At 40.2% G+C, this 27,067-nt stretch overlaps 1 protein-coding gene across 1 annotated transcript in view; it reads right to left on the bottom strand.

The window, feature by feature from the left end:
* Synpr (synaptoporin) overlaps nucleotides 1-26,200 on the bottom strand; it is a 284,651-nt gene extending 258,451 nt beyond the window's left edge. The window contains exons 1-2 of the mRNA XM_070018869.1: nucleotides 26,025-26,200; nucleotides 25,800-25,865 (exon numbers count right to left, since the gene is read on the bottom strand). Coding sequence (XP_069874970.1) covers nucleotides 25,800-25,865; nucleotides 26,025-26,042 — 84 coding nt within the window. The 5' untranslated portion in view covers nucleotides 26,043-26,200. The remainder of the gene's footprint in view (nucleotides 1-25,799; nucleotides 25,866-26,024) is intronic.
* Nucleotides 26,201-27,067: the final 867 nt, after the last annotated feature.

Raw genomic sequence — 27,067 nt, 5'->3', positions numbered from 1 at the left:
AAACCATGATTACATCACCTTCAAACACATGGAAATATATAGAAAACTCATCACAAGGAAATGTGTTCACTTGACACAGATCCCGTCACCCTGAGCCTATTCAACATACTGCTCCAGAAACTTCTAATTATTTTTCTCTTTGCCATAGAGGGCATAAATTTTATGATTTAAAGAACAAGCCGTAAAAATAATGACAGTTGGGGAAAAAAAAAACAAACACAAAATTTCCCTCCAAACAGATCAATTGATTTGACTTCCATAAGTCTAAACCAAGTTGATGTCAATCCCATGATTAAATCACCAGTGTCACAACTGCAGTGCTGCTTGATTGCATGGAATAATCTGGAATGGGTGAAGAAAAAGTAATCCTTTTGAGGACTGAGGCAAAGCTTAATTATGACTTCACACTGTTCAATTCCCTGCTACTTTGAACTTTATCATTATAATGAACTTGGAAAATGTTAATGGGTCTTTTAAAAACTAATTTTATAGCATTTTTTTATCATGAGTAAATTTGGTAGACAGAGGTTGGACAGGTATCTGAGAATGTCCCCAGGGATCTGACAGTAGGAGCTGGTGAGAACTGTCAGCTGTCAGAAAAGGAGTCACTTACCTCCGTACAGCCAGGTGAGTTATTATGTCAGCCTTTTTAATCTTTCAGGAGTGATCATTTTAAACTCAAGCACACTGAAAGGGAGTGTATTGAGAAATCTCTTTAAAAGAAAGATGTCTTTTTTCCCTCCTCTTTCCCCTAAAGGCTTGCTCTACAGGACTGCACCTGAACTTGAATCGACACCTCAAATGGAGAAGCCTGACATTCATTCATGAGATGAATGAAAGAGCAGCTCTTACCTCTGGGGATTTATAAAGGATAAAGAAAGAACAAATGTTGCTCTTAGAAAATGTTGTCAAAGAAAAACTACTTTGAAAAATCCAAAGGCTCTCAGGATAATAGGGGTGAATCTGAAACGTTTGCAGGTGGGGATGGAGGAGAACAGCATGGAAACTGGGCCTTGAGTGGTAGGTTAGGCATTAGCAAGTAGAAGTGCAGAGATGGGTGAATGGAGTACCTCCATTTCCCGGGCTGGAAACTGGAAGATGTAGAAAGACCAACCATCTCTGTCTGCCCAGGACTGAAGTTTTACCTGGGTCTTGGGACCTGAGGTGTCAGTTCTGGAAAAGTTCTGATGAGCTGTCACCCTGAATCAGTCAAGATTGGCTGAAATGCTCTGGGAGCATCTAACATTCCTATGCAGCAAGGAAGAGTCTCTTGAGAGGTGATGTGTGGGTATATCCCCTATATCTCAAATACTTGGGGAAGGAGGGCTCTGAACACTGGCCTAACAAACTATCTTCTCTCTGCCATTTTTTTCAAATTAATTTTTATTTATTTCTTTTCTTTTCTTTTCTTTTTTTTTTTTTTTTGGGTCCGGTCGTGGGCCTGAACTCTGGGGCTGGGCACTGTCCCTCAGCTCTTCAGCTCAAGGCTAGCACTCTACCACTTGAGCCACAGCACCACTTCAGGCTTTTTTCTTTTTGTTTATGTGGTGCTGAGGAATCGAACCCAGGGCCTCATGCATGCAAGGCAAGCGCTCTACCACTGAGCCACCTTCCCAGCCCTTATTTATTTTCTTTTCTGTTTATATCTTTAATATAACATAAAGATGATGAACGGGAGGGGGGTTACAGTTACCTAAGTAAGGTAATGAGCACATTTCTTTTTAAACAATGTGAAGTAGCTGTACAGAAGCATTTTGATTTCACAGTCAGGTGGAATGTGTCTTCATCAATGTCACCCCTTCCATCATTCTCCCCCATCCTTTTTGAAATGTTTATTTTTACATTTTAATTTAAATTTTGTTGTCAAGATGATGTACAGAAGGGTGATGTTACATAAGTCAGGTAATGAGGGCTTTTCTTTTTGAGAAGTGTCACCCCTCCCTTATTTTCTCCCAGTTTTCCCCATACTGAACCCTCACCCTTATATTTCCAATATAGTATCTAGTGAGTATCACTGCTGAATTGGTTCACCCTTTGTCCACTGTTTCTGTGCTTCCCCCTCCTTTCCCTAAAGCAGATAAATTAATATACATGACAAAAGGTACAGAAATCAAAAACAAAAAAGGAATAAAGGGAATAAACCAAAGAAAAAGGGGGGGAATAAACCCACAAACAGTACAATAAAAATGCCCCTTATTTCCATTTCTTGGAGTTCACTTCAATAAACTTCATTTTATATGACTATATGCACATAGCTATTGAGCCCTTGTGATCCTCTCCTAAGAATATCTTCCTTTGTTCTCACTATGTAAATGTTTAGAGTGTTGTTCAATTAATCATGTCCAAGTATAATTATTTGTCTTCTAATATCCATTGGGTTTACTTGAAGATTTACAGGCAGATTCTAATTATTACAAATGAGGGAAAACATGCAAAGAAATGCAAATCAAAACAACAATGAAATTCCATCTCACCCCTGATAAAATTGCCATTATTAAGAAAACTAAAAGTAATAGATGCTGACAGGGATGTGGCCAAAAGTGAATGCTACTACACTGTTGATGGGGATGTAAACTTGTTCAACCACTCTGGAAAGCAGTATGAAGGTTCCTCAAAAGACTACACATAGAGCTTTCCTATGACATAGCTATCCCACTCCTAGGCATTTACCCAAATGACCACAAACCAGGCCACACTAAAGCCACCAGCACAACCATGTTCATTGCAGCACTGTTTGCTATAACTAAGATATAGAATCAGCCCAGATGCCCCTCAGTAGACAAAGGGATCAAGAAAATGTAGTATATACACAATGGAACTTTTTGCTTTCATCAGAAAGAATGACATTGCCCCATTCTTAAGGAAATGAAAAGACTTGGAAAAATTTTTATTAAGCGAGGTAAGCCAAACCCAAAGAATCATAGGCTACATGATTTCTCTCATTTGTTTATATATATATATATGCATATATATATATAATATATATACACATATATATGTATATATATAGTGAAAATACTGTACAGAGAGGTTACAATTACATGAGCAAGGTAATGAGTACATTTCTTATCCAGCATTGTTGCCTCCTCCTTTGTTTCCCCTAATTAGAATGTGCCTTTCTGCCATTTTTATTGTTTCTTTTTCTCTAAGTCTCTCCTCCTCATATTCACCTTGGGACTTGATTGAGGAAGATCAGGATCAATGAATAAACATTTTGTGACAACAGTCTGAACTGCCCCTTAGGTAAACAGTGGCTCTTTTCTATGGTACCTAGATATCATGAGAACATCCAGGAAAAATGATCAATCATAACATGGCATTGACTGGACTCCTCAGGCTTTACTTGAATCTAAAATTTATGTCAATGCTCCAAAAATAATATCTGGGTCATTCCATCCCTTTACCTTCCTTTACCTTACTTGTTTTTTTTTTTTTGGGTGAGTTTATTTCTTTTTTAAATTATTTTATTTGTTTTTATTGTGAAAATACCATACAGAGGGGTGACAATTACATGGGCAAGATAATGAGTACATTTATTATCAAGCATTGTTGCCTCCTCCTTTGTTTCCCCTTCCCACCCCTTCCCATCTCATCCCCCCTCCCCTCACCAAAGTTGTAAAGTTCGTTTTTCGACATAATGATTTGTACATCTCATTGTTGCAATGGGTCCACCTGTATCCCTATGTATACTATAGCTTCTCTTCAGATCATATAAATCTTTCGCCTTTTACCTTACTTGTATGTTTTTGGTTAAATCTCCTTTCTCCAATCTTTTCCTGTGTTCCTTACTTTAACCAGAGAGTAAGATGGGTGCCCCTAGAGCTGGGGCTTTTCTCTCAACAGTTTCACTGGTAAGCTAGGTTAAAAAAAAAAAAAAAAGATGGTTAGGCTCTGCTTCTGACTTAAGCAATCAGAGTTTCTGATGGTAATGCATAAAGGTATGTGTTTCAGACACATTCTCCAGATGATTATTAAACAAATCTCACCAACTCCTAACTTAAATATTCAACAACCTTACAATTCTTTCAGAAGTATATGAGGAATACACTTTTTCTCTGTCATGTTTAATGGTTATCAAAAACTCTGTAAAAAATGATCCCCCAAAACAGCCATTTAAAATAACAAGAATTTACTATCTCGTGTAGTTTCAGGAATGCAGGACTAGAGTAGCTAATGGTTCTGATCGGTTGTTGTGTAGCTGTCAGCTAAGGCTATAGTCAACCTCAAGCTCAACCATAACTGGAGAATACACTTTCCAAGTCATTAGTATCATTGAAGGATTATTCTTCTACCTAGCTTCTACTTGGAGGCTTCAGTTCCCTGCCTTCAGTTCCATGGACTCCAGTGCAATAGAAATGAGAGTATGTGAAGAAATAAAAGCAGGAAGTCACAGAATCATCTTGGAAGCAGCCATCATGCCTTTTCTAAATTGCATCCTGATCTGGAAACTGAGGCCCACAGAAGAGATCACTTTCTCCATTACTCTGAAGATAACATAGCAGGTCTAGAACTAAAATGAAAATCTGTCTTATTTTCAACTTGTGCAAAATCTTTTAATTATTATTTTTATTTATTGATTGATTATTATAAACTTTTAATTATTACTCTAGTTTTCTTCACCAAAAGCATTTAATAAAAACTATCATTTAAAATTACATTTACTAATTGATGTCTTCAGTATACAGTAGAATTACATATTTACTATTAGATTGAACAATACTAAATACAACCAATTCATGAAATTGAATAACATAAATTTAATTTCCAGAATGGTTGATGCTTCTTGAGAAAGCCGATAAGATACATGCGACCATTAAAAAAAAAGTCTACCAGGGACTGGGAAGGTGGCTCAGTGGTAGAGGGCTTGCCTTGTATGCATGAGGCCCTGGGTTCGATTCCTCAGCACCACATAAGCAAAAAGGAAAAAACCGGAAGTGGCGCTGTGGCTCAAGTGGTAGAACGCTAGCCTTGAGCTGAAGAGCTGAGGGACAGCACCCAGGCCCAGAGTTCAGGCCCCACAACCAGACCCCCCCCCAAAAAAGTCTACCAGGTACCAGTGGTATATGTCTATAATCTTAGCTACTCAAAAGACTGAGATTTGAGCATCATAGTTCAAAGCCAATCTGGGCAGGAAAATCCATGAAACTCTTATTTCCAGTTAACCAGCAAAGAAAAAAGCCAGAAATAGAGCTGTAGTACTAACCTTGAGCACAAAAGCTCAGAGACAGGGCCCAAGCCCTGAATTCAAGCCCCAGTACCAGCCCCAAAAACAAGCAAACAAAGAAACAAAAACAAAACCACCAAAATGTCTGCGATGTTACCTCAAGAGACAGAAAATTCTCAGTTGGGATGTCTTACAATTTAGTGAACCAGATCCTTAATAGATTATACTATTTCTCTAACCTGGTCTTTATTTTGCTTGCAATAATTCAGACATTATTAAATGATCAATGACTTGAATTTCTCTTAAACACATACATCCACCCTACACTTTCAAGGTGATTGTAAGTCTTACTACTTGACCTAGATTAGAATCAGCAATAATTTTCTTACATTGTTTTTCTCTAGTGTTTTCTCCTGAAAGGGATCCCACTTGCAGGAAGAATATGCTACCAGCCATATGCAGCACAATATAAAATTAACCTAGCTGTTACGTTTTCCAAGAAAATTTGCCACTTAAATGTTATAACTAACTGTGAATAGTTTTATTTAATAGTCCTAGAATAAGGAAAGGAGCAATGGAAAAGCAAAAGCACACAGTGGAGAATTCATGTGATGTCTCTGAGGTGAATTTGGAGGACGTATTTACCACAGATCCATCTTTTATTTATTGGTGGCAGTGAGAATTGAAATCAGGTCCTTGCACTTATCTATCAAGCCACTTGGGCCACATCTCCAATCCATTTTTTGCTTTGTTTATTTCTCGGGTAGAGCTTATACTTTTTGGCCAGGGCTGATCTTAGAGAGTGATCCTCTTATCTCTCTGTCTCCTATGTACCTGGAATTACAGTGGTGAATCATCCTGTCCAATTTGTTCTTTGAGATACATTAACCCTAAATAGTGAAGTAGCTTTAAAACAGATATTACAAAAAAATTGCTGCAGAGCCCACAGCTCTTGTTTATAATTATAACATTTTTAAAAAGATGATTAGAAGGAACTGAAGTCCACATTCAATATGTTCTCTAACTCATCATAATAGCGATTCTTGACTGTTGACTAAGAATCTGCCTTTGCCTATGAATTTTTATCTGCATGTTCAAATATCACAGCCCCTATTAATGTATGAGGAAGCAATTTTACAGATGATATTAAAAACTTGCCCAGTTGAGACATGAGAGTCTTTTCAGCCCAATAGGACAAAATACCACCAGAATCTACGTTGAGCTAGTTTTGCAAGCACACCCATGCATGTGGTTCATGGATTAATTGATCTCCAAAGATTGAGGAATGAGATGAGCAGGTGTTAATGTGCATTTTATACATGAACAACCCTGAAACTGAGACATGCAGACAAGGAAGTGGTTTTGCCCAGGATCTCAATAGTTAGGAAGTGACAGAGTCAGGTTAGAGATCAATGTGTTTTGGATGCACAAGCTCAAGCACCTTTTGTACCTCCACACCACTCTGCTTGGAAGAAAGTTTTGCAATCATGACAGTCATGTTTAAAGTGATAAGACCACACAACATCACGTTCTTTTCATTTTGTGGAGTTTGGAGTTATGTGCTAAACCATCCCAATATTTCTACATGAAAGCTTTATAAATCTTAAGAGGTGAACTAATTTCCCTTTTAAAAAATAGATGATTTTAAAAGAGAACTTCTTCAGGCTGAAGGTTTCAATGTGGACAAGATTCTGGTTTCAATACTTAGCATAGGAAACAAAATGAATTCTATGTTACACTCCCCCATTAATTTCTTAGTTGTAATTACCATCTGTTACATGAGTATTTATATAAAACAAAGATTATTTCAAAGAAACAAACTTAAGGAAAAAATACAATACATTTCTCATATGTTTTCAATGTGGCTAATGAATAATATTAAGTCTGTTCAACAATGAAAATACATGAAACATTTTTTTTCCTAAACATTCATTTGATAGCCATTGAAATAAATTCGTAGAAAAAGAAAGTACTGAGCTTGGAGCCAGATCCACCAAAATTTAAATCTTATTCCTATAACTTATATGCCATGTGGATTTGGATATAATGGTATTTCCAAAACTCAGTTTCCTGATCTATAAAATAGTAGTGACTCAGACAGTGACTAGAAGGCATAAAGCCCATCATAGGTTGCTTGTCATGAGTGAAAAGTTTAACTTTTTTTCTTTCTTATCTGTCTGAATTCTGGGGGCATGCGTTCTTGCTAGAAGGCCTCATTTATGTGAGGAAATCCCAACCTAACTCAACACAGCAACCAGGGAAACCATAATTCCCCAAAGCAGAAAAAAATATCTTTTATAGAAGTGAAGATAACTAGAAGAATCTGGTAATATGACAGGACCCTAGAAAGATGGGTAGAAAATGATGACACAAATGGTCAGCAGAAGTAGACTTCCAGGTGGGAAAACATGCATGCACTTATTCCCCTACTCACCCATTTAGGAAACAGTTGTGTGCCCACCTTGAAGCAAGCATAGTTTGACAGTCATGGAATTGTAGAGAGGCAGTGGACAGACAAGTGCGCAACTTCATGCAGCTTACAATACACACAGACTTGTGGTACCTACCCCTCAATAGCAAGAGTGAAGTCAATTCCTTATATGACTAGCAAGCCTTTGAAGCTTTCTGGGCTCAAGAAGAAAAGACAGGAAACTTCACAAAACCCAGAAATGTCAAGACGCGACACAAATGAATATCATGAGCATCCACCTGCTAACCATTGCCAAGCTTCTACAGAAAATTCTCTAAAGCAGTTCAGCTCCCCTCATTAAATCATATGTATTTAAGCACAAGCAGGCTTCAATAGCCTTGGAAGAATTGTATAAATTACAACATGACATTTCCAGAAGATTCATAACACAGCTTCAGCATAGAACATCTTTTACGTTGGTGAAGGAAATACTGTAGGACATTTTAATTGCTCATACACTTCAGAACAAAATAGACTTCTTAAAATAGTGACTTGCGGTATGTGCATAAAGCTGAATATGAGCCTATAAACAATGCCTCTGCCTTTCCCTTCCAAAGCAATCCAATTTGACAATTGTAATGGAGCCTATATAGATTTTGTTCCATGATATCAGCTGCATCTTAAGTTAGCCAATAGCTTCCAGTCTTTGTCCTTTTAGAGATAAATAGTTTAAAATAGCTGTTCGAAATTCACAGCATTCACTGAGGACCCTTCCTGTTAGGTACAATGTGAAGAACATTTTATACCTAAAAGGCACTCAATCATTGTCTAACTATCCAGTTATTTTTCCCAATTATCTCAGTGATAATACAAAGGTCTTGCTTACACATCATAAAATTAGTCAAAGATGATGAAAGAAAGATCAGCATCCCTCTTTTTTCACAACTCAGGCTTATCAAGTAACTTAAGGTCACATGACTCAAAAGTAGAAGGATTTTATCTGTACTTTCAACATCAGTTTTCTTTTCACTAAAGCATCTTTTCAAACATTTAGTACATCTATTTACAATACTCTTCATCTTCCGTCCCCTATATACTTACAAGAATTAGGATCTCATTTTCAAAACCACAATGACATTCATCTTTGATCGGATTCTATAGCAGCAATCAAAACTCAAGGGGGAAATTCCAATGGTCTTGACTTCTTGGGTGTTGTTTTCCAGACAAGTAGGAAAGGAGCTAAGCAAGGACATGATTTTTATAACCCACTAAGTGCTTTGAAGTGTGAATTGTACCCACGCTAGCCCCAAGCTGAAGCCAGGGTGCTAGCCTTTTGTATGCCAGAATCAGAATTGGCAATGGGTTACTGTAGGACAGAGGTAAACCCCAGGGTGAGGTGATGTTCATTCAGCTAACATAGTTCTCTAGGGAAGGAGAAGCTATGACCTGCTGGCTATTAACGTTCCAACAGCTGGAAGAGGGAGAGAAGGTGATGCTCTACCCTGATAGGAGGATATGGGCAGGGGTCAGTGTTGACCACAATTCTTATATTCTTATATCCTTAAAACACATCTGAAGGTTGGCACCTGGCTGATGAATACCACACCACTTTGTGGAAAGAAAAAGTGTCTGAGTCAGCAGTTATGTGCAAGTACTATTTTAGGATAAAGATGGTAGACAGACAGACAGATGGGTGACAGATCTATGATAGACAGCTGACCATAGATAAATGATAAATAATAGATGATAGGTAGACAGAAGGTAGACATATAGATAGATACTTGCAACATGCATTCTAGAAATTGTACTCAGAACCTAGAACATAAGCAAAATTAGAATAGAGGTCCTTGGGTAACAGATTTATAAAACCTCAGTTGCCAAAGTATAATTTTCAAAGACTCATGAAGAGGTGGGTTATAACTCCTTCTCCCCGTCCCCATTATTCTACCCTCACCAGCTTTCTGTGAAGAGCCCTTGTGCATCTGCCAAGGAAACTGTTATGAAAAACATATCCAAATCACTCTTGAGTAACAAATGAAAAAACATGCCCCATTTCTGCAATCAAGGACACTCATCGTTAGCTGCTAATTTTAATGCCAAGCACCTCTAATGATTAATGAATTCAGCAACACCACATTCTAAGCATATAAGCACCACATCCTGCTGCACAGGAGATGGTCTGAAGATTACTATCCCTGATACTGAAGTGACTGTCACCACCCACAGAGGCAACTCAACTGTGAGTTTCTCCATGATTGTGAAACTACTACCATCTCTGTCCTGTGAGTGTGATTCAGTACTGATTAGCAACCCCTGAGATCCTACCCATAACCTTTGGATTTTATCATCCTCTAAAAAGTAACATAAAAGTACAGGTAAGTACTGGTTTTTCCCCATTCATTGCTCTTCCTTAAAATATTTCCTTCCCCCAGTATTAGCTAGTCTCTGAGTATTACATCATGTTGGCTCCCACCCCAAAATTGGGTATAGGACCCCAATTGTAACCTGTGAGGCAGCCATTTTCCCCTTTCTTGAAATCAGAAGCAGTCCGGCCTGAAACATCTATCTTCCAAATTTCTACCTCTCAAATAGCTAGCCATGAGCCACTGTAGCCAATCTTTTATCGTTATATTAGAATATACCCTTTACTTATATTAAAAACATGTTTACACTAAAACACTATGCCATGTTCCACAAGTAGCAAACTCCTTCAGCTCATGCTTATTGTGTCTCTTGCTTGTATCATTTTCCCTTTTCTTAATTAGTCTCACGTTGCTTTGTCCATCATGGTCCATAAACATGCAAAATCGACTGCTAATGTCACCAGGAAGTGTTCGCCTTGAGTTATTACCCTGGAAATGGGATTACATGGACTGTGCAGCTGGAAATTGAATGGTTAACTGCTCACCAGCCAGCAATGTCCCATTTGATGATAGCAGTGAAGAAAATGGAAGTACTAAGGTTGCTAAGGAATGCCCTTCCCTAAAAGCAACATGACTAACAAAAGTTAGAGAAGAGCCTGGATCAGATAACTTCTAATGTCCTGGATTAAAGATATAGAAGTGCATCATTTTAAGCACATGATGATCATAGTCCAAATCAGAAAACATCATGCTAGCTCTGATTCAAAACTTGTTATTCTTTACATGATGTGAGATTGAGCAGTGAGCCAGCCAGTGCTGATATGAAGGCAGCTGAAGAAATTTTAGAAACTCCAGATCAGCTTATTAAAGAGGAAAAGGACTAGCAAAAGCATAGAACCTGTTAACACAATGATGAGAGCACCAACGGATGCTTTTTTTTCCCCAGAACATATCCCCCTTGGGAAGCACTACTGTAAAGATACAATGTTTGTAAATATATGGACATACAAACATGCATCCAAAATGTAAATGAAATCAGTGGTTCTATTTGCAAAATTCAACGTCCAGTAAATTTCTAGAAGTTGGTTTGGAAACTCGCTGCCACTTACACTGTGTGATGAGTCTGAACTAAACATGTGAAAATGAGTGCTTTAAACAAGAGAACCACACTGAATAGATATTTTCTACTACATTTCCCATCTATCGGTCTGTCTGTGTTTTGCTTGCTGAAGTTTAGCACATTCCCCTTGGAAGCCAGAGACAATTCTCTACACTTGCACTGTCCAATCTAGCAACTAATAGCTATTAAATTTTAAATTAATTAAATATATAAAAACTCAGCTCCCCAGTCACAGTAGCAATTTCTAGTATATCCACGTCTAAAGCTACCTGTTGTCTAGGCCACACTGAAGATGGAGAATATTGTCATTATTGCAGAATTTTCTATTGCATAGTCATACTCTATAAATAAATATGCATCATTCTGATTCATTTGTTGGTTTCTTTTTTAACCACAACAACTAAACTGTATTCTTTTTTAATTTGTCGGTGGTGGGACTTGAACTCTGAGCCTGGGCACTGTCTCTCAGCTCTTCAGTCTAAGGCTAGCGCTCTACCACTTGAGGTACAGCACCACTTCTGGTTTTCTGATAGTTTATTGGAGATAAGAGTCTCATGGACTTTCCTGCCCTGGCTGGTTTTGAACTGCAATCCCAGATCTCAACCTCCTGAGTAGCTAGGATTACAGGTGTGAGCCACTGGCACCCAGCTCCAAACTGTATTTTTAAAGAACAGAATTAATTCTTTGAGATCACATTGGTAGACTGAGAAATTCTTCTCCACATTACATAGTCTCCAGAGTTAAATTACTTATTATATTTCCAGTATAAAACTGCTTCTGTCTTTATGGAGGTCTAGGATCCAGACATAATCCTTATATTTTTATGTTTCCTACTCTCTAATGGGAAAGTTCTGTATTTTTATATAATGGAAGGCAAAGGAGACTTCTGAACTATGTAATTCCATCATCTCCAAATAATAAGCTAGGGTTAATATCTGAATGCTGAATTTCTCATCCCTCCAGTAGACAAATGGCTCCTGAGAGCAGCCCGTGTAAGATTAACTGGGCCAGGTCCTCAGGGAGACAGAGAAAATGCCTCAGCGGCCAAGAGGGTGTGGTGCTGCAGGAATAAGCCAGCCTCCGTGGGCTCTATCCACAATCCAGCATGGTTCTTTATTCTGCAAAGGTTGGGCCTCATGATATTTTAAAAGTGGAAAACATGTCTACCATTAAAACCTAGGTGAGCACTCTAGCTCAATGGTAGAGTGCTTGCCTAGTATGCACAAGGCCTTGGGTTGGTTTGATCCTCAATACCACAAACAACAAATAACCAAAAGCAAAACACCCAAATACCTTACAACATGTGCACCTCAATCCTTATATTTGTTCTCTCAGGAAAAGGGGAAATAATTGAGCTGCTATGACCACTAAGCAACAACTGACCACAGGGCGGGGAGGTGAAGGCAGAGATCAGTTGCCCCTGCAGGTAAAAGCCATGCTTAGTGTGCGAAGCTTCTTATCGCCAGTGCTGCCTCCTAGAACAGCCTGAATCCTGCTTCTCCAGCAGTGTCTGACTACCCCCCTCCCCGGGCAGATTTAGTTTGTATTCTGGCCCCAAGTCCTAGCCAGATGGCCTTGGGCATGCTACCCAGGTTCTTGAAATGCAGGCTAATGGAGCTGAGAGAGGGAGTTAATGTCTCCCCAAAACAAATCAATAACACATAAGATTTCAGGCTCAAGAATCGTTGCACTTTTACAACTAGATGGAGGTGGAGAAATTATTATTAGCCAACAGAAAAATCATATTTTTCTAAATATTTCCCATTATTTGCCTAGGCAATTGTGCATATATATATGTATATATGTAGATATATATATATATATATATATATATATATATCCACAACATAAAGCCAACTTAAAATAAAAACTATCCTTTCATTTGTTGTATTAGCAAACATTCATTCAGAAGAAAAAAATATTTAAGTATTTGGCTTTGGAACTGCAAAAAGGAATTAACAATTTTGTTCTGCCTGCCCATGACAGAATTTACCACCTGAAAAGAATATTCAATAGGTTCAGTCAAGCCATCATCTTGGCTGATTTTACCCTGATAAGTACTGCCCCTTTATCCAGGGACTGGATCTCCAGGAGGGGATCAAAATGTCTTTTCTCTACTGCTGTGAGTTTAAGTACACAGGAATCTTTCTGAACTTCAAAACATTTGGAATCAAGTATACAATACAGAGTCAACCATTGCTTGTTTTTCTAAGTCTCAGATTGATTCCTGTCCTAAAGATGAAAAAGATAATGCATACATCTGTAGAATCAAAATGGAGTCACTTACATCAACTCTACCAAATAAACAAACCAATCAAGCAGAGAGGCTGCAGAGTCTAAAGCACAATCTCTGCCTGATAGTGACCATCACAAAGCACTCTATCAGAACCACAAGCTTGTTAAAAAGAAAGAAAGAAAGAAAAGCAACTATAATAATATAAAAAAATTTCTGCAAGAATGGTCACTCACTATCAGTCAGGCCAATGCCTGACTAGCAACACTCTGGTTATTAAAACTTAGAACCAAGATTATTGTTTGAAAATATCTAGCATCACCATCTTCCCTTTGCTTTAAAAACTTTCCCTGTGGGAGAGGGAAGGGATAGTGGAAGAGCAACAAAGGAAGGGGTAACAATGCTTGATAAGAAATGCACTCATTACCTTACTCATGTAACTGTAACCCCTCTATACAGTATCTTTACAGTAAAATTAAATTAAAAAAACTTCCTGGCCCCACCCTCCTTGTAGTACTATTGTTCATTACTGACTGAAATGTATGCATTCCTATGGTTGAGTTCTGCTCTTTCCAAATCATCATCAGATTGTTACATAGGTTGATACATTAATAGAGTTGTTAGAATTAAATAGCATAACTTGTAGAAAATAGCACAGTGTCTGAAGCTCATAATTATACAACAAATGTTAATAACTCATGTTCATTCACAGAGAGGCCAAGGTGATGGGTAATAACAATTGTGAGGCAGAGATAGAAAGGCATCATTAACATTTTATCTGTTAATTATCTGTTAATAGCAAGTGTGGCCAGGAATGTGATCCAAGAAACAGACAATGCCCTGAACATCATGCAGATGCCGAGTTCAATTTATTGCATTGATATGGTTTTCACAATCAAAAGCTAGGTATGCTTCAGATTTCACTATTTCAGAATTGAAAGAGCACAAATCCAATCGCAACTTCAGTTCTACCTATGAAAACCATGCCCTGCCCCCTCTGGCATAACACTGGATGGTGAACTTTGCAATTCTTTGAAATACATCCCTCCACCTCCCCACAATGTATAACTTCTGAAGCCAGAAGTCTTCCTTGGGAAATTAAGTGAATAATAACAGAGTCACAGTAATCATTTCTCCTTAAAGACAAGTTCCTTCTGGGTTCTATGAATAGTAAAATATGCATTAGAGCATTTTCAAAAATGCTCTACATTCAGTATTGAATAATCTCTAGAAGAGGCATATGGTATAATAATGTGGAACAATCAACATTATGGAGAAAGATGTTCTATCTAGTGGAATAGAAATGCAATTCATGATATATTAGTGAGAAGAAAGTAAGTGACAAATTAGTACCCATTTCAAGGACTCCTTCATTATGGGATGAATCTTACCCTTTCTCCGGAAGTTTCATATGCCAAAGTCCTGACTTGTATTTCAGAATGTCACTTGGTTTGGGAAATAGGATTGTGCATATGAAATTAGTTAAGATGAGGTCATACTTGGTTTCTGTAGGTAGTGGATCCTAAGTTCACTATGAGTGGTATCCTTCAGAGGAAGGGAAGGAGAAAGGGGAAAAAGAAGAGAGACAGACAGACAGAGACAGCGAGAGATGGGGAGGGAGAGTGTGTGTGTGTGTGTGTGTGTGTGAGAGAGAGAGAGAGAGAGAGAGAGAGAGAGAGAGAGAGAGAGAGAGAGAGAGAGAGAGAGAGAGAGAGAGAGAGAGAGAGAGAGAGAGCAAAAGAGGGAAGAGCCCATGAGAACCACATGAAAAGCCTGGAGTGATGCATCATTTATAAACCAACGAGTACTAAAGATTATCAGCAAAACACCAGATACTAGGAAATGGTACAAAAGAGATTCTTCCTCATGACCTCCGAAGAATTAACTCTCAGTACCTTGCTCTTTGACCTAGTCTAGCTCCAGAAATGTGAGAGAATGAATTCCAACAAAACTACTGGGTTTGTGATAAGGTCACATAGGGCTTAATGGTGGGGAGAATGTGTTTTGAGAAAGGTATTGTTAGACATGTGTTATTGTGCAAATATGATAGAGTTTACTTTTATAAGTGAAGACTGCTACATTACCACTTGTGATATAATTGATAGGCCCACCATTGTGTATAACCTGCCATTGTAGCCCTTCATAGAAAAAAAATATCCTTAGATGGTGCAAGACTTAACCCATTAGAACTCCAGGCTGTCTGGTCTGTAAGACACTGATCTAGGACTAAGTCCCTGAAGTCAAGAATCAGTTTTTTCCTTGCCAACCACACCTGCCTAGGTTTACTGTCCCACTAGAATTCATTCCAGTTTTGTAGACCTGCTCGTTAACACCTTCAGTCCTAATCATGCATGCTGCACATATGTGGGTACACAAGACCACATCTACAGAAACAAAACACTTTCCAAACTTTTGCAGGGAAAGGCATTTTTGGGGGTGGAAAGAAGGAAAGTGAGAATGTTTTGAGTATTTCCTACATGTCATCAGACTTGGATGATGTCATTCCATTTTATGAACACAGTACTTCTGTCTACTAATGACCACCATGTCAACTCTTAAAACCATGAAAGGCCCAGAGATTTTGAAGTGATAAAAATGATGGACTTATCAGTTGTGGAACTGACAGTCAATCCCAAGTATCTCTTCTAATACCAAATGGGAATGTCCTGAATTAAGACAAACATGTAGGAAAAGCAGCTATCCTGTTTATACACTGGAGGAAGAAGGAGAGAGAGAAAAGTTCCCAATGGAGAAATGATGGAAACAGAAAGCAATATAGTAATATAGTATTGAGAAAACTTTATGCTTACACAGACCTAGAAATTTGGAGGACTGATCATCATCTTTGTAAATCATCAGCGTCATCGTCAACCCCCTCATCAGTTACAGTTAGTGTGTCAAATATGGATCAGATACTACTAGAGGGTTTACTAACATTTTCACAAGCAACCAAAAGATATGACTCTCATGATTTTTAGTTGATGACCACAGACCCCTGAGAATCAAAGTGATTATGCAATCTGTTCAGCATCCCTGCCTGGAAAAAAGGCCATATGCACAATTCCAGCAGATGGCCCATTCCAAACCCATGCTCCTTCAAACCCACGCTCCCTGCCATGTTTTACACAATGTTTTGCTCACCAAGAGAGTTCTTCTTTCCTCTCTCTCAAGCAAACATCCACTACACAAACACAAAGAGAACCATCAACCCTTCTACGGGTACTCTGCTTTCTCCCACATTAATAGTAATTAGCAAGTCCATAGCTGAGCTGATCTAGGCAATGCATTAGTAAATATATGAGTGTTGAAGGGATGTTTGTTCAGTTTTTTTTTTCCTTTCGGTACTGGGGTTTGAACACTGGGCCTGACATGACCCATGCCTTGCAGAATTGTCTGTTCCAGTGCTCTAATGTAAAGAATAATCTAAAAGAGTGTTTTTTAAATATCTCATGAGTCTTTTTATTCAGGAAACAAGTGGCAGTTCAAGATTTGGCCCCTGAACAATGAGTTCATTGACTGACTTTTTGACTGATGATACAGCCTGAGGCTCATAGTTGTGTCCAAACTAGAAAGATGATTAGCTGAAATAATCACATTCCTTCTCTTAGAGAATCAGATGAGAATCATGTAAAAAGTATACGGGAAGTGGGAAAGAGACACACAGTGGCCAAAAACATTACTGGTAGCACCTTAATAAAGCAGTCTTACTGTTCATTGCCTGAGATAGGATGCCTTGACTAATTTCAGTCCTTGCTTTTTGTGTCTCTGAGAAGTCTCCTTTATGATTATACACGAGGTATTCCTGTAATAGTCCTCTTTTCTTGACAGGTGACTCAGGCAATGTAATTCCACAACCCAGAATAACAGCAAACAATCATTTCTGTTGGAGTCCGCACAGATCCTTTTGGTGGATTCCATAAAGGGAAACTGATATATTCTCTAGAATTCATCCATTCTTTCTTCATCCTGCACCTCCTTTCCTTTCCTTCCCTCACTTCTCTTACCCAATAACTTGTGGAGCCTGGATCTAGCCAGTACTTCTACATGCCCAGCACACAGAATGTTGCATACAAATGAGACAAACATGATCCTTGCCCTCGTGGAAGATTTGATCTGATTGAGGAACTAGACTGGAAATACCTGTTAGCCATTGTGCTCTGGGATCCATCGGGGAGACTGACCTCACTCAGCAGGGCCTCCTTATTAGTGACAGCCAAGGTTGGATAAAGGGAGATGGAGAGTGTTTTAAACAGAGCAATTGCCAGATGCAGAAGATCATCTGACCAGCAAGAAACCATACCAGCACCTCAAAGTACCCCCCCAAAGGGTAAGTATATACAGAATAGGAAATGGGTTTTGGAGAGGAAGATTAAAACCGTGAAGGGTACCTTCTCTCTGCTCCCATCCTGCAGGTAGGGATGATTGATAAGCTATACCTGGCGGTTCAACTTTGTTCATGTCTATGGATTCCAAAGAAACCAAGACTAGGATAGAAGATGGAGTATAGAGGTTAGAAGATGGAGGGTAGAGGACACAGGATAGAAAGTGGAGGATGGGAGGATGAAAGGTAGAGGGTAGAGGATGAAGGGTGGAGGAAGTTGGAAGGTGGAGGGTCAGCTGTGCAGACAATAGACATTATACTATTTATATCCCCTGAAGTCACTTAGGTTGGGAAAAAAAACCATTTCTTCAGAATCATCATCATGACAAATACCTTTTGGAGAATTTATTATTAATAAATTCTGTATGTTTTGATTGTTTTAAAAACTATGAACACTATGAGAAGATTGGCAAGATGTATTGTCTTTCATTTTCAGGTTCTGAAAGAAAGGCTAAGTGGATACAATGAACAACAATAAAAAGTACAAATACAAGAAAACCTCTGGCTGGGAAGGTGGCTCAGTGGTAGAGTGCTTGCCTTGCATGCATGAGGCCCTGGGTTCGATTCCTCAGCATCACATAAGCAGAAAAAAAATCCGGAAGTGGCGCTGTGGCTCAGGTGGTAGAGTGCTAGCCTTGAGGTGAAGAGCTGAGGGACAGCGCCCAGGCCCAGAGTTCAGGCTCCACAACCGGACCCAGAAAATAAAAGAAAACCTGAACTTGTGCCCAAGGAATGTTAACACTCCAAGGAATGCCTTGGTGCTATACATATGTCCTTTAAGATGATTTAGGATTTTTTTCTACTAACTCATGACCTGTTTTCTTTTAGCCTCGCACATTGGAGAGTAAGGAATGTGAGTCCTCTCCAGAAGAAAGAAGAAGATGATGTTTCTACTTGAGATTGAGGCTAAGCTTATTTCTCTGTTCCTAGTTGGGAAACTCCAAGGGTCCAGGAAAACCTGGTTAGTAAGTGCCCATAGGTGACTCCATGAGGGTCTTCATCTATACCCAAGAGAAGTGAATTGGACACAGTAAAGCAATTGCCTATGAACTAACGTTTGAGAAAGAGCAAGGAAATTCCATGTCTCACAAAAATAATAATGATGACCAAGTGCCTGCCATCTTCCCAATAAATCCTCTCCTGTAGGTTTAATACCAGTCTTTCTGGAAGGGCCTCTAAAATGCAAATGTACCCAAGATCAGGTCTCTGGGAAGTCATTCACAGCTATGATAAAAATAAGTTTCAGAACATAAGGACCCTACACCTAGTATACAGACACAGAGGGACAAAAAGATGGATAAGAAAATGGGAACACATATTTCCTACTATGGAGTCTTTCCAAATCTCTACATTGCAAGAAGTTAACCGGAATGCTTTAAATTCCCTCTGATGAATTTCTGCTTCTACTGTTGTTCTTCTCCTCATAATCACTGCAGCCATTATTATCCTCATCATCATTACTTTTATAATCACTTATTGCCCCTTTATTACAGCCCAGGAATGGTGTGCAGTCATATATTCACTCTAGTAACCCTCTCACAGAGAAACTAGCATTGCCTTAGTCTTATAAAAGAGAACAATGAAGATAGGTTAAATACACTTACCCAAGGTAACCAAGCTAGTAAAGAATGAAAAAAAGGATCCAAGTTGATAAGAAATGTTCAACCTTGTCTCTTTGTTTCTAATACTATGGGGCCAAATACCAGTTGTCTTAAAAGTACTAAGTGTGCCATCCTCTAGCATGCTAGGGAGTTGCTCTTTTATTGTGCATGGATTAATTCATGTCCCAACAGCACATAATTTCCATCCATAGCTAAGAGGCTAAAAAGTTATATAATTAACTCCTCATTAATGTAGCTTTAAATTACATCAGACCCTCAATGGCATATGTGTGCTCATACTTTCAGTGTTGTATATTAGAACTCCCTATCTTGTTTACATTTAAAGGAGAAAAAAAGAGCTGCCTCATGTATACATATTATTTTAAACAAAGAAGAAAGTCATTATCATAAAATAAGATTAAATTATTACTTTTATTTTGTGAGAGTACTAGGGCTTTAACTGAGGGTCTTCTTGCCCTTGCTTAAGTTGTTTGCTTTAGGTTGGCATTCTATCATTCTAGATACATCACCACTTCTGGCTTATTTTTTTCTGGTTAATTGGAAATAAGAGTCTTGGGGATTTTTCTACCTGGGGTGGCATCAAACTATGAGCTCAGATCTCAGCCTTTTGAGTAGTTAGGAATGCAGGTATAAACTACCAGCACTGGGCTAAATTACTGATTTTATGACCAAAGTTCCTTTCCTACATATTTTAAATGAAATGATATGTCTCATTTTTTAGTACCTTGGTTAAGTGTTAACAAATAAAAATAAAAGCAATTGAGGCCTATTCAATTTTATCTCTAAATGCAGACATTTCTTGACATTTCCAGAAAAGATCCAAATGCATACTTAAATGGGTAAGATAAACACCGTGAAATCAGATGAAGTTTCTTTGATGATTAGGGAAAAGATAGAGCAAGTATGACAGAGCAAGTGCCTGCCATGTGGCTGAAGCAGAGGAAGAGAATGTTTGAAGGAATATAGTTGGGCGTGAGACTGCTAGTCCTTGACTTTGACATTTCCTACCGTTTGCTCTTGATGAATTGGTTAACATCTCACAGCCTCATGGCCAGAGGGTAGAATCATATCTAATATGAGAATGTAGACAAAGCATTGTAACCACGGTACCTCATTTAAACCTGCACAAGGAACATAGCTATTAGCACTTTTCTCATTAAAAGTTTAAAAGGGTGGCTATTATTTTATTGTATTATATTGAAGTGCCTCACTTTGTGATGTGTAAATCAATTAATGCTAAGCAAGAAATAGGGTGTTTGCCTGCACAACACAGCTCAGAAATTAGGTTCAATGGAGATTTTATGCGTGTTAGTGCCTCCCTTTAATTGAACTGGATTCTACCTCCAGTGGTAGGCACAGTGGATTAGCTGATCTCCTTAGGAAAGCAGGGATGAGCAGGGAAAGATAGAATGGAAAAGTGAATGTCAGGAGTTACAGCTCAGAAATTAGGTTCAATGGAGATTTTATGCGTGTTAGTGCCTCCCTTTAATTGAACTGGATTCTACCTCCAGTGGTAGGCACAGTGGATTAGCTGATCTCCTTAGGAAAGCAGGGATGAGCAGGGAAAGATAGAATGGAAAAGTGAATGTCAGGAGTTATAGTGGAAGTGGTTTATAGCAAAATTAGGGCTGGGTGTCAAAGAATGTGAATTAAGAAAATGAGGTAAGTGGGCTTCAAAGTTGCTTCTGTAAGGTCAGAATCTAGAGCTGCAGTGTTGTGTCAGAGGACTATGGAAGCCAAGCGAAATATCATGGCGGGGCTTGATGTAGGGAAGATTGCTAAGTCTTTCTCATGTTCTTCCAACCTCATCAGTATGGTCCTGAATTAGTTGAGTCCTTCATCTTCTAGTTCACATAAATCCACAAGTACAAATCCAGAGTCTTAGAGAGAGAGACAGAGAGAGAGAGAAATAGAGAGAGAGAGAGAGAGAATATAAACTTGAAGCCCTATTTGCACAATATGAATGTTCAGAAGACAAAACTACATCACTCGTTTTTCAGAGTCGATTTACTTTTTTACCATTTCGAAATGATGGTATCAAAGATTTGCCGGACCTATTTTATTTTATTATCAGGAAATAAATGAAATGAACTACCAGATTCAGTGTTGCAACCAAAGTGTCTATTTTGACCTCAGAGATAGTGAAAAGCCCCTGACCTCATTTAAGTAGAGCTTAAGGATGTGGAAGTTTTGCCTGAAAAGTCTTTGAAACTAGCTAACCCTTTTCCCTCAGGCTTGACTCTCATATGCTATTAAGATTTTTAAATCTACTGTATCCAAGAGCCCTTCCCAAGGAAAGAATATATAAAGTACAATTCCTCCCACAGGCTGGAAGTTCAAAAGCAGAGGATGCATTTGGAGGGAATATCAGTTTATATGGTCTATCCATAGGGAGTAATTTAAAATATGAGTTATTTTTTCAGAACCACCCATGAACACAACTATAGATGAGTGATAACCACAGCCCTCTTTCCCCTTTTTTTTCACTCAATTCACTGTACCCAAATCACACTGTGATGGAAATAATCAGTTGTTCTTTAGTGCAGTGGTGTACATTTCCACTGTACTCTATTCTCATACAAATTACACAACATGCACAATAATTTTTTCTTTTTCCAAAAATCACCGGCACTCTGTACAACACTTGGACATTTGATTGAATATATCATTCGTAGAATGATATAGTGTTCTTCCTTTAACTATTTTATCACACAAACGAATAAAACTCACTTTCTTAATTTGTTCAAACACAATTACATATAGTAACCTCCAGGTCACTGCGTGTTAAGCTTACTTTTTTTTTCTTTTTTTCTTTTGTCAGTACTGGGTTTGAATTCAGGGGGCACACTTGTTAGGGGCCTTGAATTCAAGTGCCCTGCCACTTGAACCCCAACCTTCCCTCATTTTGCTTTTTAAACTTATTCTTCATATAAGACCTTGCATTGTTTGCCCAAGACTGCAATCTTTCTTTTTATAGGTCTCTTTATACTTTTCCAACTGTATTATAGGCATGTGGCCATCACATCTCACTAACTTTTTGCCTAAACTGGCTTTAAACCTCAAGCCTCCCAATCTTTGCCTCTCAAGCAGCTGAGCTAATAGTTCAGCCCCATTCTGTCTGGCCTAATTTATTCTTCTTAGTGGCAGTATAGTAGTTCAGGGTATGTATGGATTTTACATTTAATTATTTCTCTATGATGAAGTTACTAATTGTTCTCAATTCTTTCTACTACTGATAAAGTTTCCTTAAATATCCTGGAACATATTTCTATGGTTAGAATATTTATGCTTCTCCAATATTTATTTGGTAAAAGCTAATCTCCAAAGTGATAATTTCATGGGAAATTGTCTTTGGGGGATGATTTCTCACTGGGGTGGGGCCTTTGTGATGGAATTAGGGACCCTTCCCATAAGAGAGGGAAGAGATGGAGTCTCACTTACACCTTGTGGGGACGGTGAGGAGATGCCATCTATGAACCACACAGACACTGCATCTGCCAGCATGTTGATATGCACTTTGAGTTCTACGACATAGCTGCTGAAAAAGAGTAGCTTAAAGACTTTGGAGACTATTACTAACAGACTACTCACCACTGCGTTGCATAGTGCCCACAGAAACAGTAAAAATAGAGTATTTGAAGTGCTTGCTCTTACAGTTTACATCATCACTCACTTATACTATTAACAAACACTATGAGGGGCCATCCCATTCCCCCACTAAGGGTGGACACTAAAATGCAGTAAAATAAAATGTGATAATGAATAACTAGATGCATGAATTAATGAGAATATGAATAAGAAATGAGCCCAAAGAATGAGGTGAATCATTTGGTCTGGGATGGAGGAAAGGGGGAGTGGGGGATAGAGGGGACTCTTCATTGAAGAACTAACATTGAAATTGAGGTGAAAGACAAACAGCTTAAACTAAGTGAAGTGCCTAATTCCTGTAATCCTAACTACTTGGGAGGCTGAGACTGGGTGTGTGTGTGGGGGGGGGGTGGGTGGGATGGAGGTACAAGCCTAGCTCTGACATGTAAATTAGCAACACTCTATCCCAACCAGTGGCTAGGTGTGGTTGTACATGCCTGTCATTCCCAGGGACAGAGGAAACACAAGTCGGAGGATTGTAACCTAGGCTAGCCAGGGAATAAAGTGAGATCCAACCTTGAAAATAACCATTGCAAAAAGGATGGGAGGTGTGGCTCAAGTGGCAGAGTGCTTGCCCTGCCAATACCAGGATCTGAGTTCAGTCTCTATTACCACATGATACATGTCTTCTCTGGGCTTGAAGGAATTCTAAGCTGCATGAAGGGTAATAGAAAGGGTACTGAGGTTAAAACAAAACAAAACAAAAAGGTGCTTTTGTGTTTTAGAGCATCTGTTATGGCTCAGAGTGGGGTTTATTTAGTATTGATGTGCATAAGAATAATCCAGGGAGCTTGCTTAAAACGCAGTCTTACAGGTACCCATCTTCTCAATATTTTGAATTAGTGTCTAGAAATCTGTGATTTTAGCCTAACATGGTGGTACATGCCTATAATCCCAACACTGAAGACTGAGAAGGAAGATCATGAGTTTGAAACCCGTCTGGGCGACATAACACAACCCTGCCTCATAAAAACAATAAATGAGACCCCCAAATAGATGATTTAAACAACATCATTCACACTTAAGCTGTGTGCTAAGTAGTGGCATGCATGATGTTAATGCAGAAGCTGGGGTGACACAGAGTGTTAGTTCAAAGAAGGGACAACGTGACAGTCAGAGGCCATGCCAGGCCTTTGAACTTGGTTTTGAGAAATAACAGTTTGAGAATTGAGAGATTATTTTGATCCAAAAAATCCATTCTTGCCTGTGGCCAGTGGCTCACATCTATCATCCTAGCTACTCACAAGGCTGAGATTTGAAGATGGCAGTTCTATATCAACCAGCAGGGAAATCCATGAGACTCTTATCTCCAACAAATGACCAAAAGGCTGGAAGCAGAGTTGTGACTCTGGGTGGCAGTGTGCTAACCTTAAATGAAAAAGCTAAAGAACAGCAACCAAGCCCTGAATTCAAGCCCCAGAACTGGCACGCATGAGCATGTGCGCATGCACATGTGTGCACACACACACATGCACATACGCACACATGGTTACACAAAAAGAAAGAAAGCCACTCTTTTCTAGGAAACGTGGATTGAACAGCTAAATGAATTACAGAAAGAATTCTGAGGAAGCTAAGTCAAAGTTTTCTGGACTGCAAGTATTTATTACTTTGTCTAACTTACCTGTATAGATAAAACAATAACCAAATAGAGTAATTACAGATTTCACACACACAGTAAGGGTCTAAACCAAAATTCCACAGTACGTCTGTATAGTCTAATCATCCAGAACCAAATTACAAGGTCAGAACCTGCAGTTCAAACTTTCCAAAATCTGCCTTGATGCACACAGGCATTTGTAGACCTAACTTCAAAGAAGGTGTTTATCAAACATGATTTTTCCCACTGTAATTGTGTTCTAGATCACGCATGTAAACATGTATCGCATTTGTGCATTGGAAACCAGATACAAGCCATTGGAGCTATGGTCTAGGAGCATAGAGCAGGCTCTTACATAACTTCCCAGCTAGTCCGTGTTAGGGCCTGTGATTAATGCTACATGACGGCATTGAACTTACTGTTCAGATAGGTTCAGTTGCCTTTTGGAGCTTCCAGCAAGAGGAAATGTGTGACCTGCAGATTTCACTCCTGATAACCATCATCCAGCCAGCAACACTGATGGCTGTGTAACCTCTCCATTAACAGCTTCTCTGCCTTACTCCTCCATCCAGGATGGTAGGGGAGGATTAGTATTAAACAAGGATCAAAACAGAAGAGGAACAGAACTTCCTACAGCCTAAGCACACAAAGAAGACTGGCATTTTAGCGCGGGAGAAGGGGAGAAAAGGCCTGGAGGAGTTGGGCAGAGCAGAGAAATTGAAATAGGAAAGGGAAAAGACCTCTTCTGCACACTAACATCCTCTAGCTGGAAATCCCTGTCCAGCAGTAGACCCCAGCGCTTCCAGGATCCCGGGCAAGCAAGGAACTGCCCCAGAGCTGAGCAACTTTCCCTGCTTGGTCAAGTCTTCCCAGCTAACCAGCTAAGCCCAACCTCTCTGCTCTCCGGCCTGCCCACCTGCGAAGGTCCAGGTGCGAGGTCAGAGCCCCAGACAGCAATCACCTCCTGCTCCCTTTCCCGTGACCCCAGGTTTCTTGCAATAGCCCCTGTGCTTCTGTGATGAGACATCATCAGCCAAAGCGCCTGCACAAACGTATTCCCCCTCCCGCTTCGAAGCCATCTCTCAATTCCTCTTCGCCACCCCAGCATGGCACCTAGGGACTGGGCAGGATTGAAGAACCGAGGGTGCTGAATATCAGGCTTCGGGAAAAACCGCGCGCGCAGAGTGACCACACTTGACCTCACCTGGTCTGCTCACCTCGGAGCCCCCTCCCCGTGCAAAACCTCACTGCTACTCACCAATTCCAGGGCTCGCAGGAAGGCGAGAGGCTCTTTCAGCGCCCGGAAGGTACCTGCGGAGGCCAGCTTTGGATGGAAGAGATCAGAGACAGACAGACAGACAGACAGACAGACAGACAGAAAGCAAAAGGCGTGAACAAGAGGACTGCGGGGTCCCCTACCTCCTACCCCCTTCCCCCATCCCAAATTCCCAGCGCCCAGCCTCCTGGCCCAGGGCCATCCTACCTGACTCACGGGGTCCATAGCTCCGTCTTCTTGCCCAACGATTGCCTTCCAAAATGAAGTTGTCAGGGCTCTAGGGGAGCAGCAAAGCTGGGGGACAAAGCCTGGAGAGGCTGAGGGCTTGAGGGCGCCGGCTGCCCAGCGCCAGCTAGTAGTGATGCTAGGCTGCGCTCGGCGGTGCGCTCCGGGTAGCCAGCGCGCGCGCCCGGGCGGCCAGCGGAGCCTGCGGAGGGAGGGGAAGAGCGCGCCGAGGGGCGCGGCAACAGGGGAGGGGGGCGACCCGGCCGGCGAGGGAAGACTGCTATTGGCCAGCCGCGCTCTCCGAGGGGAGGGTGAGGAGGTGGGCGACGCAGGACATTGGTCCAGGCTCTGCCGCGCGCACCCGCCCTCTGTGCCCGGGCTCCGGGGAAACTTTGGGGCTGTTGGCTAGGGAGCGCAGACTGGTCTCATCAACACAACAGCACAACACAACACCACAGCGACAGCACACAGGTTACAGGGAGCATGCATGCACCCCCAAAGAAATCGATGGTTCATTTGTGACTCCTTCATTCCTTCCCACCAGCCTTCATGGAACAGTTTTTCCATGGGGCTAAGGCAGAGCCAGGAGGTGCTGGCGGGTATCACTGCTTCAGGGATATCAACTGCTTCAGCCTGCAGAGGAAGCAGGAGACGGAGGTGAGGAGGAAGAGGCAATGTGGTGTGTGGACAAAGATGCCAAGAGAGGCCCCCATCCCCGGTGGGCTGCGGAGCATGGCAAATGCACCCCCCCCCCACACACACCAACGACCACCAGAGGAGGAAACACAGGACACCTTGAGGAGAAGAGAGGACCCAATTAATCTTGAATGAGAGACCAGTGTATCAGGCTGAATTAACGCTCCCCGGGGCCACATGTGAGGCTAGGTGCTCATTATTCTACCCATGTTACAATTAGAAAGCAGGCGAAGGAGGCTGGATTAGCCAAGAGGTTAAACTTCAAGATCCTTTCAAACGCCTATGTCTTCAGAGATTGTTTGCTCAGGAGCCAATTCCCAAGTGAAGCC

This window comes from Dipodomys merriami, unplaced genomic scaffold (assembly GCF_024711535.1).
Source record: "Dipodomys merriami isolate MVZ:Mamm:240054 unplaced genomic scaffold, mDipMer1.0.p SCAF_13, whole genome shotgun sequence".
NCBI classification, from domain to species: Eukaryota; Metazoa; Chordata; class Mammalia; order Rodentia; family Heteromyidae; genus Dipodomys; species Dipodomys merriami.
This window is presented reverse-complemented; position numbering and strand designations above follow the sequence as displayed.